At 35.8% G+C, this 21,461-nt stretch overlaps 1 protein-coding gene across 8 annotated transcripts in view; it reads left to right on the top strand.

Annotated features, from left to right (window-relative positions):
* The window catches only part of CCDC91 (coiled-coil domain containing 91), a gene marked incomplete at its 3' end in the record, with an annotated part of 371,630 nt that extends 351,838 nt beyond the window's left edge, over nucleotides 1-19,792 (top strand). For all 8 annotated transcript variants that reach the window (XM_079937340.1, XM_079937341.1, XM_079937344.1 and 5 more), the window contains one exon: nucleotides 18,810-19,792. In XM_079937340.1, the coding sequence (XP_079793466.1) occupies nucleotides 18,810-18,920 (111 nt within the window). The remainder of the gene's footprint in view (nucleotides 1-18,809) is intronic.
* Between the last annotated feature and the right edge of the window lie 1,669 nt (nucleotides 19,793-21,461).

The following is a 21,461-nucleotide window of genomic DNA, read 5'->3' as shown; positions in this document are numbered from 1 at the left end:
AAGAGTGCTTGGTTGTATTTGAGAAAGGCCAAGGAAGACAGGATGGCTGAAGCAAAGTGAGCAATGGGAAGACTGTTAGGAAGTGAAGTTTTAAAAGTTTGCCCAAAAGGAAAGTGAAAAAAATGATTTACGTGGAGGGGTGACTATATCAAATGCTATCATGGACTTATAATTGAGCAGTCCTTAATTAATGTCATCTCTGATGATCTCACAGTGAAGGGACTTCAGAAATTATAATTTAATCTCTGAAAAGGCTCAATGGATTTATGATCATAGCAAGTCTTTTTAATTTTTAAATATATACATTTCAGAGAAGTAAATGGAGTGATCACTATTGAGTTTTAAGCATAAGATATATTACTAGGATAAAAATGGTAGGGAATGCTGGATGAATATAAAAGTTTAAAGAAAGAGAGGAACAAATAGGCTTCTTGCTCTTGTTAATAGGCATTTAACTTTCCTCCATGTCTTTTCATGATTTGATAGCTCATTTCTTTTTTTGTGCTGAATAATATTCCATTGCCTGCATGTACTACAGTTTATCCATTCACCTATTGGAGGACATCTTAGTTGCTTTCAAGTTTTGGCAGTTATGAAGAAAGCTGCTATAAACATCCATGTTCAGGTTTTTGTGTGGACATAAATTTTCAACTCCTTTGGGTAAATACCAAGGAGCACAATTGCTGGACCATATGAGAAGAGTATATTTAGTTTTGTAAGAAACCACCAAATTGCCTTCCAAAGTGGCTGCACCATTTTGCATTCCCACCAGCAATGAATAAGAGCTGCTCCATATCCCCACCACCGTTTGGTGATGTCAGTTTTCCAGATTTTGGTCATTCTAATAAGTGTGTAGTGGTATCTCATTTCAGTATGCGTTTCTCTGAGGACACATGATGTGGAACATCTTTTCATATGTTTGTTTGCCATCTAGTTATCTGCTTTGGTGAGGTATTTGCTAAGGTCTTTGACCCATTTTTTTAATCAGGTTATTTTCTTATTGTTGATTTTTTTAAATTTTATTTATTTATTTTTGGCTGTGTTGGGTCTTCGTTTCTGTGCAAGGGCTTTCTCTAGTTGTGGCGAGCGGGGGCCACTCTTCATCGCGGTGCGCGGGCCTCTCACTGTTGCGGCCTCTCTTGTTGCGGAGCACAAGCTCCAGACGCGCAGTCTCAGTAGTTTTGGCTCACGGGCCTAGTTGCTCCACGGCATGTGGGATCTTCCCAGACCAGGACTCGAATCCGTGTCCTCTGCATTGGCAGGCAGATTCTCAACCACTGTGCCACCAGGGAAGCCCCCTTATTGTTGATTTTTAAGAATTCATTGTATATTTGAATTATAGGCTTTTGTCAGATATGTCTTTTGAAATATTTTCTCCCAGTCTGTGACTTGTCTTCTCATCCTCTTGATACTGTCTTTCACAGGACAGAAATCATTAATTTTAATGAATTATGGCTTATCAATTATTGCATGGATTGTGTCTTCATGATTGTTTATAAAAAGTCATCACCATACCCAAGGTCATTTAGTTTTTCTCCTATGTTGTCACCTTGGAGTTTCATAGTTTTGCAATATACTTTTAGGTCTGTGATCCATTTTGAGTTAAGTTTTGTGAAGGGAATAAGATCTGTATCTAGATTCTTTTTTTTTTTTTTTTTTTTTTGCCCTTTGATGTCCAGTTTTTCCAGCAGCATTTGTTGAAAAGACAATCTTTTTTCAATTGTATTGTCTTTGCTCATTTGTCAGAGATCAGTTGATATATTTATGGGGGTCTATTTCTATACTCTCTATTCTGTTCATTGATCTATTTGTCTATTCTTTCATCAGTACCACACTGTCTTGATTACTGTAGCTTTATAGTAAGTCTTGAAGTCTGGTAGCATCAGTCCTCCAATTTTGTTCTTCTCCTTCAATATTGAGTTGGCTCTCTTGGGTCTTTTGCGTCTCCATATAAACTTTAGAATCAGTTTACTGACATTCACAAAATAACTTGCTGGGATTTTGATTGGGATTGCATTGAATCTACAGAGTGGGTTAGAAAGAACTGACATCTTGACAATATTGAGTTTATCCATGAACATGCAGTATCTATCCTATTTAGTTCTTTGATTTTTATCCATCAGTTTTATAGTCATCCTCATATTGGTCTTGTACATATTGGTTAACATCTATACCTAAGTATTTCATTGTGTGTTTAATTTAAAATTCCACGTGTTCATTATTATATAATAATATAATTATTACATTACATTATAAGTATAATATATAGTTATTATATAATTATATATATTATATAGGAAAGAAATTGACTTTTGTATATTAACCTTGTATCCTGCAAACTTGCAATAATTGCTCACTAGTTCTAAGAATTTTTGTCAATTCTGTAAGATTTTCTACAGAGTCAATCATGCCATCTTTATCATAAAACAAAGACAGTTTCATATCTTCCTTTCAAATCTGTATACCTTTTATTTCCTTTTCTTGTCTTACTGCATTAGCAAGAACTTCTAGTATGATAATGAAAGGAGTGGCTAAGAGGGCACATCCTTGCCTTGTACCTGATCTTAGTGGGAAAGCTTTGAGTTTACCACCTAAACTATGATGTTAGCTCAAGGGTTTTTGTAGATAGTCTCTTTTAAGTTGCGAAAGTTCCCACCCTTCCTAGTCTACTGAGAGTTTTTATCATAAGTGTGTGTTGGATTTTGTCACACAATTTTCTGCATCTATTGATATGATCATGTGATTTTTCTTATTTAGCTTGTTGATGTGATGATTACATAATTCTTTTTATAGTGTTTATTTATTTTTACTTGTTGACAGTTTGCTTTATTTATTTATTTATGGCTGTGTTGGGTCTTTGTTTCCGTGCGAGGGCTTTCTCTAGTTGTGGCAAGCGGAGGCCACTCTTCATCGCGGTGCGCGGGCCTCTCACTATTGCGGCCTCTCCTGTTGCGGAGCACAGGCTCCAGACACGCAGGCTCAGTAATTGTGGCTCACGGGCCCAGTTGCTCCACGGCATATGGGATCTTCCCAGACTAGGGCTCGAACCCAATGTCCCCTGCATTGGCAGGCAGATTTCTCAACTACTGCGCCACCAGGGAAGCCCCCATAATTAATTTTTGAATGTTGAACTAGCCTTGCATACTTGGGATAAAGCCCATTTGGTCATTGTATATAATTCTTTTTATACTTTTTGGGGGTTGATTTGCTAATATTTTGTCGAGGATTTTTTCATCTACGTTCATGAGAGATGTCTGTAGTTTTCTCTTCATGTCTTTGGCTTTGGTATTAGGGTAACGCTTGCCTCATAGAATAAGTTAGGAAGTATTCCCTCGGCTTCTTTCCTCTGATTCCATATAGCTTTTGACTGCTAAAGTTTCAAAGAAAAATAGACAGAACCAACCTCTGTTCAGAGAATATGACTAGATTTTTAGTTTATCATACTTAACATTTAACAGATTTTTAATATATATGGTTATATTCAGAGTCACTATATTGGCATTTCCTAAAGACTTTAAACTCCATCATGTCTTTTATTTAGAGAAATCTGGGCATACATCAGCAAAACGATCATTTTTCATCCAAGCATAGTGATACCTATGTAGTAAATGAGGTGGTAAGTCATTTGGATAGGTCATACCCATGGAATTTCTATATGATAATAGTCTGCATTTGTTTTACCACACACCATTTAGATTAATTGATCCTTCTGTTCCCTTGCATAATGTCATTTGTTTACATTAAAACACAAGAAAAAAGAGTTTCAGTGTATTGGCTGGATTTGTTCACATTAAAACACAAGAAGAAAACGTTTCAATGCATTGGCTGTATTGCCTTAATTAAGTGGATCCTCAGACTGTACACTGTAGTGGAGAAAGAGCAGATGTCTTGGGACTGTGTTGCTACTTTATATGGTATTTCAGGAGTATCTCAAATAAGGTGTTCACTTATGGATAACTTTTTTTTAATAAAATTATCCCCCCACCTTCATTAATCTTACTTCCCAGTTCCAGTGCATTTGTAATGCTTGGTGAAGATGGGTTACACTTAAGTTACTTTGCCAGATAGTTTTCTGAACCTTTCTCACCTGTAAATATAAATATATAAATATAGGTGATGAGAATTTTTATTAATTGAGATGGTTATTTAGGAATTCTAGTTTACAATCATTTGCTTATTTTGTGTGTATAAAAAAGCAAATACAGAAGATCATTGTTACTTAGTTGACAAGAAAAGTAAATGATTGAAATAGAAACAGAAGTCATATAATACCTTTTATACCAGCCTTACAAATGCCTCTGGGCTATATACCATCAGTTTATGAAATTTCTACCCAAAATTCCACCAATTCTGCTTTGCAAATTCCCTACAGATTTTTAAAGGAAGGAAGAGAAGATTCTTGGTCTTTTCTTCCTTTCATTTGTATACCATTACTGGATTGTCCCATTTTATGGGAAAGCCTTTTAACTTTAACATTGTAGCATAGCATAGGTATACTTTTCATCTTAGTGAGAGAAGGATAGTATATGATTAGGAGTGTGTGGTTTTGAATCAGATTTCCTGGATTAAAACTGAGCTTTGCTGTTTATTAGATTCATAAACTTGGGCAAGTACTTTAACCTTTCTTGGCCACATTTTGTTCATCTGTAAAATGGAGATTAAAATAGTCCCTACTTCACATAGGATTATTATGAGAACTAAATGAGTTACCCCATGTAGAGTGCTTACATTGCTTGGCACATAAAAAGTTCACTTTTGGTGTTAGCTGTTAGTGCTGTGATTTTATTGAGTTCCCTAACTGTATAGTTGAGATCAGAATGTCTTTGGTTCTACTCACTCTGTCTTGAAGTATTTGTTAAATACATTTTTGTTCCAGAAGTGGTTTGTGACAACTTAAAATATATGTATTATTAAATTTCATGGTGAATGGAAAATGAACACCAATTAATGAGTGTGAAGCTGATAGAGAGTCAATATAAATATATATTTATATTTATGCCACAATGTCCTGTCCACTTACCAAAGTTAAAATTGCTTGGAATTTCCTGGGGACAAAACTATCATATTTTATCCATAATATTCATAATTTTTAAATTGATTAGGAACTTTATGTTTCCAGATATTATAAGTTAACTTGCTTGCCTAGGCAAAATTTCACTGCTGTAGTTTTAAATCCATCCCCTTTATATGTTTTTTTTTTAACATTTTTAGGTGTTTTTCACTCTTCTAGTTTGTGGATGAAATACTCTAGCAGAGAACAGGGGAAAAAATAAAAGAGGCACTTGCCAATGCAACTTGCGTACATATATGTTCAGGTGATGGGCACAACGTGATCATTATGATTATTTTATTTTTATTTTTTACCATTAATATACTCTTAAGCCATTACAGGATATTTTATTCTATTAGTTGTTTTTCAGTGTCCAAATTAAAATTTCCAATTCAGTGGAAATTTCAGTCTCACTGACAACATTTTGAGCCTCAAGTAAATTTTTGTTTCTATTATACTAGTAGACACATACAGTGTAAACTTGGTACCTTTAGCACTGGGATTTATATTTGCCTCCTAGTAACAGAAACTAGAAATAACAATGGCATAAGCAAGTCCAGAGGTAAGCAGTTTAAAGCTACGGAAGCTTAACAAAATCATAAAAGATTCAGGATCCTTCTGACTTTGTACTTTTTTAATCTGTAGCACTGGCTTACATGATTAGCGCTATAGAATGGCAGCTGGAGCTCCAGTAAACACATTTGTGATAGAGGAAAAAGGAAAGATGCAAGAACCAAAAAGGGAAAAAAATTCGGGACAGGCGTCTGTCCCACTTTTAAGGAGCTGTTTTGGAGTTCCTCCCCAACAACTTGCACTCACGTCTCTTTAGCTACCCCTGGCAGCAATAAGGGAATGACACCTGGAGGATGTTCCCATTTTGCCTAGGACTAAACTGTAATTTTATTGGTAAGAAAGAAGAGTGGATATTGGAGAAAGAACTCTCAAGCTTTGCCATAATCCCTGACTTCTCATATCTTCTGTTTGGAAGGTGTCCAGTGTTAAATTTCTTCAGCATCTTCTCTTTGAGCAGGTGCTATTACCATTTTTAGGCAATAATATCCAAATTTAGCTTTCTTAATTTAAACCAAACCTCCTTTACTTGCTTACAAGGAGGAAGGTTAGGGTTTTCCTACATTTCTCAATCCAGCTGGGATTTTAGGAGGACTGACAGGTGCTTTCCCACTTGGTTCACTCAGTAGGATAAATCTGTTTTAAAATGTGCCAGACAGATGGTGGTGTGTTTTTTCCAGGCTTCAGTGATCAAGTACACACTGTAAAATCCTGAATGACGAAGAAGAGCAGCCCTATTTAAAATGAGAGGAAAAAAGTCTATTCTCACTAACTTCCATTTGATTAAATGTTTCTTTGTTCCATTGGTTCTATTTTGAATACTGAGGATTTCCTAATGGGAATCAGGTGTGCATCCCAGCTGCAGAGCAGCACACCCTTGGGCACATAGCCCCTTCTCTCAGTAGTGGAAACGAAGATAAGCACAGATTCTCAAAGCCTCAGAGGTACCCCAAGGTGAGGTCTGTCCTACACAGTGCCTTTATGAACATTTCCCCTTTCTTTCGTTATGGACCTAGAAAGAAGTAATCAATTGTTTTATATACAGCCACTGAGGTTTACAGATTCTTTAAGGCATATGTGATGTATTTGATGTGCCAGTTTTTCTTTAAATGCTTCTGTTGCATTTTCAGGGAAGCATTTGTATGTTAATACAACAGAAACCTTCCTGGACCTACCTTTTAGGAAGAGAAGATAATTACATGTTTTAAAGACGATATCTAGAGGGATTTTGGCATCTTGACAAGTTTCTGCACAAGTGTACACAATGCAATAAACCCCTACATATTTATAGCAAAACAGATACTGTGCCAAAGCCCCCAGCCGTACCTGAAGTTCTTATCTGAGAAGGCACTGTACTGTTGTGGTTTAGAGAATAGCTTAGTGTGATACACAGCTGGATTTGAATCCTGGCCCTGCCACTTGGGCAAGTCATAACATCTCTAAGCCTTAGTGGCCTCACTCAGAGTTTCAGGATAATAAAGATGAGATAATGCACAGTAGAGGTTTTCCAGTGATGCCCTGCACTTATGTAATTTCCTTACCTTGAGCCTGGGCTGGGCGAAGCAAAGTTGGCTTTTGGGAAGATCATGGCCTCTATCTCGGGCGCTGTCTTGCTCTCTTGGCGTGCTCTCATTCTCTCTCGGTTGCTTGCTTTGGGAGAGTCAGCTATCGTGTTATTAGGCACCCTTGTGGAGAAGCTCACGTGAGCTCTGTTGGAAGTGGATGTTTTGAGGCCTGTCAGCAGCCGCTCGGTGAGCTTGGAAGCAGCTTCTTCCCCTGCTGGACTTTGAGCTGACTGCAACCCAGCCACAGCTTGATCGTAACCCCTCAGTAGAGACCGTGTGTGAGAGGCACTCAGGCTGCACCCAGTTTCCTGACCCACAAAAATGGGGAGACCATAAATATTTGTTGTTTTTTGTTTTAAACCACTAGGTTTGGGTTGATTTGTTACACAGTAATTGGTAACTAATACAACACAATAAGTAGATTCACCTGTGCATAGCAGGTAATAATAGTAACACTGTTCTCAAAACAAGAGAAGATCAGACTCCATCCAGGACTGCTAATTTTGCCCTGTAAATCAACTTCAATATATGTGTGCAGAGAGCTCAGAAATAAGCCTTGTGTACAGTTCTTTGCATGCTTTTGTACATTGAAACGTAAAAAGGCAAAATATATCAGTTATCTGGGAATTTTAAGATAGCACAGGAAGACAAGAACCCAAGAGGTCATGTAATTCTTTCTCCTACTTCAAAATAAGGTGAGATTTAAATTGCTGAAAATCAAAACAGAAGAGCCCTATAGAGAGTAATTGGCAGATACTGTTCCTTGGGTTGACACAAAAGAATTGCTAAAATCTTTAAAACTTGATGAAAATACAAGAGTTTGTGTTTGTTGTACTTGAATAATTTGTTACTTAACAATATTTGTTTGGGATTTTTATGTTATTTAATTTACAAAAGGCCATCCTACAGATTGCAATATTTGCACTAACCAAGGTCTTAAAAAAATGTAGAACAAGGCTATTCATGGTTTGGGAGCATGTAACAAATTTTATTAAAAACTTTATGTGGAATGTCATATTAAAATCAGTTAGTCTGTCTTGCCAGAATCAATCCATTTTTTATTTGAGATAAATTCTTGCCATTGAACTCTAGAAAGTAGGATATGGAACTTATTAATAGGTAAATACAACCTTATGGATCAGAGCCCTAAGATGGGATTACTGTACAATTACTATTCTACTATACAATTTTAGTTACCTTTTCTTTCGTTCTAAAATTTTCCTAAATCTGTGGTTTTTAAAAATGTTTTGGAAATTGTCTGAATTCGGAGTAAAGCAGTTGTTACCAGAATTATATTCTTTTCAAATTTATTAAACCTCACATATGGAAGTTTATACTAGAAAGTCTAGTGTCTACATTCACTCACTACCACAGTGCATCCTTTTCTGGCCAACTGCTGTTGCTTAACTTATAAGATCGAATAAGATTGTATTCCAAGGTGGTATGCCTGCACATTAAGGTCTGGAATACATATTGGTTTATGCTGCCCAGATGATTTAGTGAAGAGCAAAAATGAGTATTCCCATTTCCCAGTGGATTCTATGGTAGTTTGGGATAAAAAGGCAGAACTGCCCAAATATGTAGAACTTATTTTAGATGATTCAAAAACAGAGAATTGACTTACCCTAAGACATCTTAAAACAAAAACAAAACAAAGCAAAACTCACAGTTCTTTAGTTGTGGCCAATGGGGTTTAAGACTCTTTATACCCGTTTTCCATTTACTCTGAAAGAGCATCTGTAATTCATCTTGTGCTTGGTGGAAAGTTACACAACTAATTTATATGTTGATATTTTTTAACTAAATAGTCAGATAGACTTGAAATATATTTCAAAGTTGAAAAAGTTTCTCAAAGAGAGTAGGAGATGTGAACTCCGGAGTGAGAGTCTTCATGGGACGTGATGGCCTGTGAATGTTTTGGTAAAGAGGTCAGGTCTACATTTTCAGAAGTTCAGGTCCAGGCAACTGGCACGCCTTAGTTCAAATCACTCTCCTGATCATATTGAATCTTTTAGAGTTAGAGTCATTCTAAACATGTATTTATATCACTATTATCCTCAAGTTGGTTCAAAGTCTCTTCCAACATGATTTACAATAATGACATAGTTATATTCCCAGAGAGGGGATGTTCTATCTCAACTTCAGCTTTATATACAATATATCCCTCTTGCAGTCAGATTTACTTCTCTGCAAATATAAAGAAAAGAGTATTTATTACTTATCTGAAAATATAAAGACTATTTTAAAAGAGAAACTCTTTATGGTTGGTATACCCGTAATAAGACAGATACTATAGAACTTCCATTAATGCTACAGTAATATTACAGATAAGTCTAAATTTTCTTAGGCCGAAATGCAGAATTTGAGGATACAGGATAAAGGTAAAGATGGTGGTATTTAAAGCAAAAATGTTTAGATGTCACAATAGAAAGAATCACCACTCAAGAATAACAATCATCTTCCAGTCTATGAGTCCTTATTGTTTGTTCATAAAACGAACCAGCCCATTATGAGTATGTATGCATATTAAGTTTTAAAATTGATTCATAATCTACTTCCTTCATGGCTACATTGAGAGAAAGGATAGTTATATCATCTCACCCAGAATGGTTGTCAGCACCTTTCTGGTCATAGTGCTGGTACTCTAGGGATGAATCCCATCTGTCCATTGTCAAATGTCCATTGTCAAATTGTGAGGGCACAGAATCTACTTGATACATAGTAGGGTTTATTAAGCAAAGATAAACTCAGGCTAATACTTTTAAATGTATTTTGAAGAAGTATATTTTTTATGTGTAGGAGGACATATTAGGTTTGTGAAATTGGTCTGTTAACAACTCAGTGTATCAGTTTTCCACAACTGTAAAATGTAGATGTTAGACTAAGCAGTCTCAAAATCTCTTACCAGTAAAATTCCATGATTATTTATTAAGGGGAAACTGAACCAGTATAATATTCTCCCTATATATACAGTTTGTTTTTAGTCTAGGGGAGTTCTCAAGAAAAATTGAGTTGTGGTGTATTTTCCAAAGAATGCTTTACACACACACACACAATTCCAAGGTTTAAAAGCTTGAGAAACATTACCGATGCTATAGCCATATTGGCAATTCACAATGCTTATTATTAGCACAAAAGCTATATAAAAGTATAAAAGAAACCTTTTTTATCCTGCATTTCCGAAATTCCCTCCAGTTCATCATAGCTCAAGTGGCACCATCATTCTAAGAATCACCTTTCACTTCTCTTTTCCTTTCATCCATACTTCTAATCCATCAGCAATTCAAGTTGGTCCTATCTAAAAATATATTTTAAACCTGACCTGCTGCTTAAGCCTCTACTGCCAACAGTCTGATTAACTTTATATTTTCCCCAGACCGAAAGTCTCCTAACTGGGTTTTCTTCTTCTGCTCTTGCCCCCCAACAATCTCTTGTCCCCAGTACAAGTGTGATTGTCATCGTTGTTGTTGTGGCCGTGCTGCACGGCTTGCAGGGTCTCAGTGCCCCAACCAGGGATTGAAACCAGGCCGTGGCGGTGAGAGCGCCGAGTCCTAGCCACGAGGCCACCAGAGAACTCCTTACAAGTGTGATATTTTTCAGACATAGAATATGGTCACACCCTTGCTCAAAACTCTCCAGTCTTCCGATGACCTATAGCGCCCTTCCCGCTCTGGACACTGTCTACTTCTCTGATCTTCTCTCCTACCAGTCCTCCCCTCACCTTGCTCATTTTGCTCCTGTCTTCTTTATTTATTGCCAGTCCTTATTCAAGCCAAGTCTAAGCCCACATTTTGGACTTTCCTTCTGCGGTTTCATCTGCCTTGTAACTTTCTTTCCTGATGCTTTTGCATGGTTGGTTTTCTCTAATCATCCCACCCAAAAGATGTCCCCTCTGTCCCTGTCAAATCCTTTACCCTACTTTGTTATTTTTTTTTATTTATTTATTTTTTTTGCGGTACGCGGGCCTCTCAGTGTCGTGGTCTCTCTGGTTGCGGAGCACAGGCTCCGGACGCGCCGGCTCAGCGGCCATGACTCACGGGCCCAGCCGCTCCGCGGCATGTGGGATCTTCCCGGACCGGGGCACGAACCCATGTCCCCTGCATCGGCAGGCGGACTCTCAACCACTGCACCACCAGGGAAGCCCTGTTATTTTTTATAATACTGATCTCTACCTGAAGAATATTAATTTGTCTCCTCAAACTAAAATATAAACTAAACTGTAAAGTATATAAGAGCAGAGAATTGTTTTCTTCACCACTATATTTCTCTAGTGCCTGAAACAGTGCCTGGCACATAGTAGGTACTGAATAAATATTGAATAAATGAATGAATGAAAGAATATATGAGTACTCCTAAACTCCACTAAATTCAGACCTCCTTTCTCAGTGTCACTAAACGGTCTTTGTTCCTGCTAATCTGCTTTCCTAGAATTTCTTCCACATCTTGCTCCTCTTTAAGGAGACACTCTTGGTACTCTGTTCCAGTCCTCTTCAGATCTTACTCGACCTCTGTGATGTTTTCTCTGCTACATTCTCCCACAATGATCTCTCCCTGATTCTGACCTTCCACTGGACTCAGTCTTTACTGTATATATCATCACATAATTGTTCTTTAATGATTGTGTATGTCTCTTCAAAAAGATTATACACTTAAGGACAAGGCCACACTATATGTATACTTTTTTTATATATATAAATTTGTTTATTTATTTTTGGCTGTGTTTGGTCTTCGTTGCTGCGTGAGGGTTTTCTCTAGTTGTGGCGAGCGGGGGCTACTCGTCCTTGCCGTGTGCGGGCTTCTCATTGTGGTGGCTTCTCTTGTGGTGGAGCACAGGCTCTAGGCGCATGGGCTACAGTAGTTGTGGCTCACGGGCTCTAGAGCGCAGGCTCAGTAGTTGTGGCTCACGGGCTTAGCTGCTCCGCGGCATGTGGGATCTTCCCAGACCAGGACTTGAACCCGTGTCGCCTGCATTGGCAGGCGGATTCTTAACCACCGCACCACCAGGGAAGTCCTATATGTATACTTTTTGGGGGCTCAGAGCAATAATGCACTACTAGTGGCAGTCTTAACTTTGTTACTGGTCAGCTGATTGACCAATCAATCAATGGATCGGCTCAATCTCAAGCATGTAAATGAAACAGCTTGTGGATATGTGTGTATGTGTGGGGGATGCATATAAAGTCAGAAAAATAAAGGCATTCATACCCGAGCAGCACTGTTAAAAGGGCAGCGTTGCAATAAAAACTGAAGAACTATTTCACTTCTTATCAGAAGGTGTAAATAGTCCTTCTTACCCAATGATATTACATCTACTGGGAAATCCGCCTGAGTAATTACAGTTCCGGATCATCATACTTGACCTTTCTTCAATGCCCACGAAAGAGCTTGTTAGTGAATGTGAAAATGGAATCCATTAAACATATTACTAAACATAAAACATATGTTTATGAGTAATTTTCTATCAGTGGATTTGCTGGATATCTCTTTTTAAGCATAAGTTTAAAATATGTAGGAGGGCAGATTGGAAAAGTAACAGTGATAAAGGTAGGCCTAATATTTTCACATCTTCTGGTATATCTTATTGGTGAAAGCCCAGAAGATATTGAAATCACAATTAGTACTGTGTATTTAATATTTAATATATATATTAATTATATATACATATATTTTATATATTCAAAAACAATGTATCAGATTTTCTGGGATGTAAACAGTGTTCTTAACAGTCCCATTAAAATAAGCCTTTTTTTTTTTTTCTGTAGCTGAATTTGAATTTTGCTCTCTTGACCAGTATGAGTTCACCATGCATCATATTGTGTTTTGGTGATAGGAAATAAAAGCTAAGGTCTAGAGATGCTTTGTTTTTCTTTTGCTATGGCATGAAATACTAATGGAAAGGTAAATCTAATACAGGAAATTATCGGAAAGTCGTGTCTTCTTTTTACCCCCTAAGCTTAATATTAACTTTTAATAAGTAGTATGTACGCTTTTAAATGGTTTTCAGCAGTATGCTAGCAAACTGAAGAGATGACAAAGAGGGGAAAAAAAGATTTATAAAGCCCAGGTGTGTGTTTCAGAAGCCTCAGAATTTCCAGGGGTTTTTTTCAGGTATCTGAAAGAGCTGAACAGCACCTGAAGCAACAGTAAATAGAAGGGAAAACAAAGCAGTTAGAGCTACACTGTTATGAAGAGATTGTAAATCCTACAGCCAGTGTTTGCTGCAGCTACCCTGGACATAACATTGTCAGCGTGAAGTCACAGAATACAAATCTTTGATTCACTTTGAGATGAAAGCCACAAAAACAGAACTAAGTCCCACTCTTCAAGGGTGCAAAAAGAATATTTTGCCAAAATTCTTCTTACCTCAATAAAGGATAATAAGGTCATGCCTAATAAAACTGAAACTGTTGAAATTCAGGAATTCGCCAAGAACATCAGTTTGATGCACTTGTTTCAGAGAGAGGAATTGTCCCTGAACTATAAGAGAAAGGTCTCAAGTGTCCCCCTCATAGACGTGATCTTACATACCATGCCCAGAAAGCACCCACCAAATTGGAATCTTAGATCTGAAATGGCCCAGTTTATCTTCTTCCTCACAGAGTATCAGTCACCTTCTTGCCCCTTAAAGTGTTGAACTCCTGTTTATTTGGTGGATTCTTGCCTTCAGACAGTTCTGGGGAGGCATGGGGAAAGATGTGAAGTTTAGCTACCTAAACCCAAAGTCAGTACATCCATCATCTTATGGTTTCTAGTTCCAGGCTGACCTTTAACACAAACAAGACAAGGGGAGTGCTTGGTATGTTTAAATTGAAATCTCTCAAACTTTTTTGTCCTTGTACATATCCTTGCTTTTTAAGAAATTACAGGATATTCATTCTGATGCATAACCCAGAGGATTGTTACTTAACAACAATCGCAGGTTGATTGCTAGTTTGTGCAATTATGAGTTTGTGCTATACGCTGTCAAAAGGAGAAGTTTCTCCTCTATCTAACATTCATAAATTCTAAGATATTAAATCAATTTTGTTTTTAATTGAATTCCTGATTGTTTGGGGTGTGGCTTCTAAAAGACTTTGAATTATTATATCTAATGTATGTGTGTGTATATATATATATATATATATATATATATATATATATATATATATATATACATGTTATGAACCATAATAGTAAAACAACCCCCCATGAAGCCACCTCCAAAATGAATCAACATATTTCATCCTGATTCCATCTTCCAAATACAACTATCCTGTTGTGTTTTTTAATAAATTTATTTATTTATTATTTATTTTTGGCTGCATTGGGTCTTTGTTTCTTCGCCCCTTGGAGGGAGCAGGGCGGGGGGGTGATACTTTACATTGCGGTTGTGCGGGCTTCTCATGGCTTCTCATGGTTGCCATGGCTTCTCTTGTTGCGGAGCAAGGACTCTAGGCGCGCGAGCTTTAGTAGTTGTGGCTCCCGGGCTCTAGAGCACAGGCTCAGTAGTTGTGGTGCACGGGCCTACTTGCTCCACGGCATGTGGGATCCTCCTGGACCAGGGCTTGAACCCGTGTCCCCTGCACTGGCAGGCGAATTCTTAACCACTGCACCACCAGGGAAGCCCTATCCTCAGTTTTGATTGCATAATATCCTTGGCCTTAAAAAGAAAAGTTATATTGCCTATTGATGTAACTCAAAATAATATACTTTTAAATTTTGCTTGGTTTTTGCATTTTATGAGAAAAAGGGTATTGAACTATCTGTAGTCTGATTGTTTCCTTTTTAAATTCAATTTTATTACAAGTGTTTATTAATTTATATTTTTCTGAAATATTTGATGGTATGGTTGGTAATATGGTAGGTAATGTGTGATATATTAACATTTATTATACAGTTGTAATAATTAAGACAGCATTATATTTGCATAGGGATAGGTGAATTGTCTATGGAGTTAGAGTAGGGAGCCTGAAGACAGATTCATGCATATGTGGAAACCTGATTTATGACAGAAGTAACATTGCAGATGAGATATTTTTTGACTCAAGCAGTTTCTATAAGATATGCTAGCATAGGTATACAGAGGTCTGTGTTGATAGGTGTTCATTACAGCATTGATTATAATAGCAAAAGATAAGGAACAATTCAAATGTCTATCAATAGAATAATTTTTAAATAAGTAATAAAATAATCCATTATATAAAATTATAAATATACAATGGAAAACTATGCAACTGTTTAAAAAGAAAACAGGGAAAACTGGCCCTCCCATACACTACAGATGGGACTGATAAATTGGTACTCTCACTCTGGAAAGCAATTTGGTAATAACTATCACAGTTTAAAATATGCAAGTCCTTACAGACAACCCAATTAAAAAATGGGCAGAAGAACTGAATAGACATTTTTCCAAAGGAAATGCAGATGGCCAACAGGCACATGAAAAGATGCTCGACATCGCTAATCATCAGGGAAATGCAAATTGAAACCACAATGAGGTATCACCTCACACCTGTCAGAATGGCTGTCATCAGAAAGAACAGAACTTAAAAATGTTGGCGAGGATGTGGAGAAAAGTGAACCCTCCTACACTGTTGGTGGGAATGCAAGTCGGTGCAGCCGCTGTGGAAAACAATATGGAGGTTTCTCAAAAAACTAAAAATAGAACTACCATATGACCCAGCAATTCCACAGGTGGGTATATAACCAAAAAAACAAAAACACTAATTCAGAAAGATACATGTACCCCAATGTTCATTGCAGCACTATTTGCAATTGCCAGGGTATGGAAGCAACCTAAGTGTCCATCAACAGGTGATGGATAAAGAAGATGTGGTATGTGTGTGTATATATATGGATATAGATATATATCCATATATATACACACACACACACAATGGAATATTGCTCGGCCATAAAAATGAATTAAATTTTGCCATTTGCAACAACATGGATGGACTTGGAGGGCATTATGCTAAATGAAATAAATCAGACAATGAAAGACAAATATTGTATGATATCACTTATATGTGGAATCTAAAAAATAAACTAGTGAATAAAACAAAAAAGAAGCAGACTCACAGATACAGAAAACAAAATAGTGGTTACCAGTGGAGAGAGAGAAGGGGGGAGGGACAGTGTAGGGGTAGAACTAAAAAAGGGATTATATGAAACCATCTGTGTGAAACTTTGAAATTATAAAGCACTATAGAATTTTAAGAATCTTTCATTCAATAAAAAATGAAATAAATAATTAAAAGAAGCACTGGACATGAATGGATGAAGAGGGGTGACTGGCTAGGTGTCTGTCTAATCAAAAGGCTGGCTTTCCCCATCTAGAATGTTGCGGATTACTCCGTGGATTCTGGAACACTGAAAACAACAACTGCACAGGCAGTAAAAATGAATTACAGATACTTTGGCATCTAAGAGAGAAGTATGTGTCTAATCAGTCCATTGACTAATATTTTTATGTCAATTACTTAGAAGTGTCAGAAATTTTACTTTTTATCTTAGTGAGATATTTTTTCATTAATTTCATTTATTCTTCACATATTTACTGACGGCCTTGTGTATTGAACCTCTGCTTTTTGTCTTGCTCCTCTCCTAGTCTATTCTTCCTACAGTGCCCATGTGAACATACTAACATATGTTCAACCGCAATTATATCATTATTATTTTTGCATCTAAAAAAATAAATAAAATAAAATATGCAAATCTTATGATGTAGAAATTCCATGTACTAGAATCTGTCCAAGAGAAACCCTTGGACAACTTCTGAAGGGAGTGCACTCAGGTTGTAAATTTCCTTGTTGCTTCATAAACAAGACAAAATTGGAATAAACTTACATGTCTATCAACGGGAAAGTGGCTAAATAAATCATGGAATGCAGTCAAGCAGTTTCTTGAAAATGAAATAGGAAAAATTTCCAGTAATGACAGTGGAAGAAAGTGATTATGTGAACCCTGCCATAGTTAACAATTACAAGATCTTGACCAAATATTTTTTAAAAACCTATCTTTAAATGCTTGAAAACACCCAAAGTAGACAGAAACCACTAAGAATGGACCGGACCAAGGTGTTGGTATACCCTTCTGTACTATTTGAATTTGGACCAAGTGCAAAATAATTTTATAAAAACGCAAATAATTATATTTCAATCTGTTTTATGTGTATTAAAATGAAACATTAAAAAATTCAACTTTAGTCTCCTACATAGCTTTTAAATTAGGTTAAGCATGTTTTTACTTTTAGAATTAAAAGTGCATCTATCATTTCCTAGTAGATTGCCTTGCTCTATTCGGGTTAAGTATTTATTGATTCAGTCAATCTCAGCAAATATTTATTGAATGTTGAACATGTGGCCAGACCCTCTTCTAGACGCTGGGGTATGATAGTCAGCAAGACAGACAACTCTCTGCTTACCTGGGGTTTATCTTGTAATGAACTGTCTTATTTGATAGAGACTTGTAAGCAGAAGGTATATATTCACCTAAAGGTATCATCTGAGAGAGGAAGAGAAAGAAAAAAACCCATGTGAAAAAAGGATAAATAGGAATCTTACTTCTTTATGTACATTAAAATCCCAAAATATTAGAATTGAAGGGAGTCTTAGTAGTTTTCAGTCTTTTTACATGAGGATTTTGCTAAATATAATATATTGGTTTTTGATTAATTCTTAAGATACTTCAAAATTTTAATCTTTCATTTTTTCAGTCATTTTGAATTCAATGGATTATGGATGTGTAATTTAATAGAGAATTCTTATTTGGATTTGTCTTTTTTCTTTTATGTTGGGGGGAGCATGTAGGAGGAATAGTCAACTTTTACATAAATATGACAGGTGTGTATCATGAAATGGAATTTATTTGGCTTTCTTTTGAGTTCCTCCATTCTATAACCTGTAGGTAATGTGTTGTCGTTGGTTATTTTTACACAATGAGCAATTTTTTAGGGCAGAAGAGTTAGAAACCCTTTTTTGATGTATCCAATAATCCTTACCATCCAGAAAGTTCTTTGTTATATGACTTTTATTACTAAGCCTCTATGGTTTTGTTCACTGTATTTGTTATTGATACACTAAAACAATCCTAATAAAAAATCTATAACTCAACGGGAAAACCAAGTCAAATTTGTTTCAACAATATCACATGTTTCTTAAAATAAACCTTTCCCAAGAACTTTCTCTAATTTCAGGAAATTGTTTATATCCTCACCTGTCTTTTGTCCCAGTTAAACTCTATGCATGGAGTAATTATGCTGTTTTTCTATACCATGTTTTTCTTCTGTTTTTTGCATCTGTTATATTTTTTATGATATTTGTGGATGTCTAGTCTGTATATTCATTAAGAACTGGTATTTTTATATACTATTTTATATTATCTGAAATCACTCTGATCAGATTTATGGTATTTCTCCAATAACTGAATACCAACATCAATTATAAAATTGTAATGATTATCATCTCAGCTTAGATGATAGGCCAGAAATAGTGACTGCACTGTCTCTGAGTTTAAAGCACCATTTGATTTTCTAAATCATCATCTGAAAAGGTTTCTCTAGTGGGCTTCTGTAATATTCTTTAGCCCTCAACTAAGTATATTCTTTTTCTCTTTCTCTCTCTCTCTTTAAAAAAAATCAACAGCTTGATCAAGTCATCCGCCAAAGAAGCCTGTCCAGTTTGGAACTGTTCCTCTCTTGTGCTCAGAAACAGTTAAGTGCTTTAATAGCTACGGAACCAGTTGACATTGAATAAAGAGAACGTGACAACCTAACCCACACTGGCAATGGATAAATCATTAGACCTCTAAAATACATGCTGTGAATTATAAAGATGCTTTTGTTTTCTTTCCAAACCTTGGAAAATTGATTTCCACTTCAAGGATAAACCAAAACAGTATTTAGAAGAACTACAAGAGATCTAATTTATTTTCTTTTGTTTTCTCCTTTACATTTACTATTATTTTATTAGCAGTAGTAGTAACAGCAACAAAAAGTATGATGTGACCCCAAAACCATTGAAAATTACCAGATTACCAAAAGTTAACTAAGTAAACTTTATAGCCTCTGGTGCCCTGTTAACATTGTATTTGGCAAAAATACTAAATATTTTTTACTTATTGTTTCACAATGACTTGATAAGATTCTAGGATGTCATCATACATTTATTTGATTTTGAGGCTAGAAACAGCATGGTTTTCAACATCACCTATTTATCTATGTAACTTAGATGTAAAACACTGATATGACAGAGAATCATTCTGATATTACCAAACCTCTTTTCTGTAGTGGGATCTATGTATTTTCATTGGTAACAATTAACAACACTAAAGATTATTAAATTAATTCAACTTTGATCTGATGTACCATTTAAAGGAATATATGTGTGTAATGTGCATATTTCTTATTTCTTTTCTTCAAAGTCACTATGAATCAATAAAATCATTTTTCTTATGAATCATACCATGAACTTAATCTCTAGAAAGAGAATATAACTTAGCCATTTATAGGGATTCGGGTTCAAATATAAGAGATGTGAAATACTTTCCCAGTACTTCAGAAGGTACTTAATTCATGAGCAGTGTGCTTCAATGTGAAATCATGAGTTGTTTTTTTTTTTTTCAAACATCAAAACTAAAATATCATTACAAATGTATGCAAATATTCTGTCTTGTTTTCTGAAATGCTCCTACTTTCATAGGCTTTGTACTTTTCTGGGAATTTCTCAGTGTAATAAAAAAGAGCTTCAAATCTTATTTGGTTATTATTATTTTTTAATACTTTTTAAAAAATTAATTATTAAAAAAAGTTTTTTCTTACTCAAACTTCTACACCCATGGATGATGATGATTTTAATTTATACCTTCCCCTAAATATTATAATAATATTTATCAAGAATCTTTAAATGTTAATGACTACTTAGGTTTCTCTTACAAATTTAAATAAGAAATTAAAGCAAGCAGGCCACTGACTTGAAATGCAGCATAGTTTAAAAGGGGGGAAAGGGCTTTTAATTCAGGAACAAGCCAATAACATAATGTTATGGTAACATTTTAAATTAGTTGACTCTGTCATCAAATTTTAAATGATAGGATATTTTACAAGTTACTCAGATATGATTTAGATGAAAATGAAACATAACAGGTCACTGAAACTAAGATCCAGAAAGCTGTAGAAATATCAAGAGTATATAATAATCTACACCTCTCTTTCTACCCCTACCAGCACAGAATGATTTTTTCTTCTTCCATTTGGGGTTACATTAGTCTATGCTATTGACATAGAGTAATTGTGGTCTGAAGTAATTTGAAACAGATTGACACTGATCAGTCTGTGAATATTTGAGGAACACCCACCATGCACAATAATAAATTCTTATGTTGCTAAAATACTTTTTTCCCATGGAGTTATCCTTAAAGATAACTGAGAATAATCATCTGAACCTAAAACTATTTGATACATTAATCCTTCCAAACTGAATTAGCTAATAATCTATTTTGGTGATGTTCAAGTTAGAGATTTCCACATTTAGAACTGTATTCTGTTTTTGTCCTGGTTATCGCAAGGACATAAACCATCTCAGGTAGCATTCACTAAGAGAATTAGATGATTAAGCATTGTGCTGTGCCCAAAGATAAGAGTTTTGCCCTGAAATGTGAGCCCAAAGTGTCAAAGTAGTCAAATGTTTTGTATCTAAAACTTTCCCCTCCTATTGTATGGTTTCCTTAACTCTCTTTATATAGCATTTTCTACCTTTATGTTTAGGTGAATAAGGCACCATTCTGAAAGACTAAGGGTAAGAGAGGAATTCTGTTTTTAGAATGACAAAGCCACTGTCAAACTGTGACTAATTTTAGTAACATGCTTGAGAGTTCATTATTAGAATAGTTATTTCCTCAAAAAAAAAAAAAAAAGAGTATCTGCTTTGAGCCAACTATTTTCACATGTTAGCTCAACACCCCTGTGAAGTTAAAATAACCTTGTGAAGGAGATTCGATGTTAGTGAATATTTGATGTTTAATTGCCCTTGATGACCAGGTAGAGTTGGGCTTCAACCCCAGAGCTTTCAACAGACAGTTTTACTCTTTCTAGTACCCTGGAGATTCCCAAGAGTCTCTCCATAAGAAATTATCTGGAAATTTTTATCCCATGTAGTCATCAGATTATTTTAATCTTTAAAGAAGGAGGCTAGCCCCCTCTTATAAGCCTAATTGGAATTCTAGCCCTGCCGCATTCTAACTGTAAAACATTGGACAAGTTGCCTAACCAATTTGAGTCTCTGCTTTCTCGTTTGTGA

The sequence above is a fragment of the Stenella coeruleoalba genome, assembly GCF_951394435.1.
Source record: "Stenella coeruleoalba genome assembly, chromosome: 11".
Classification (NCBI taxonomy): domain Eukaryota; kingdom Metazoa; phylum Chordata; class Mammalia; order Artiodactyla; family Delphinidae; genus Stenella; species Stenella coeruleoalba.
This window is presented reverse-complemented; position numbering and strand designations above follow the sequence as displayed.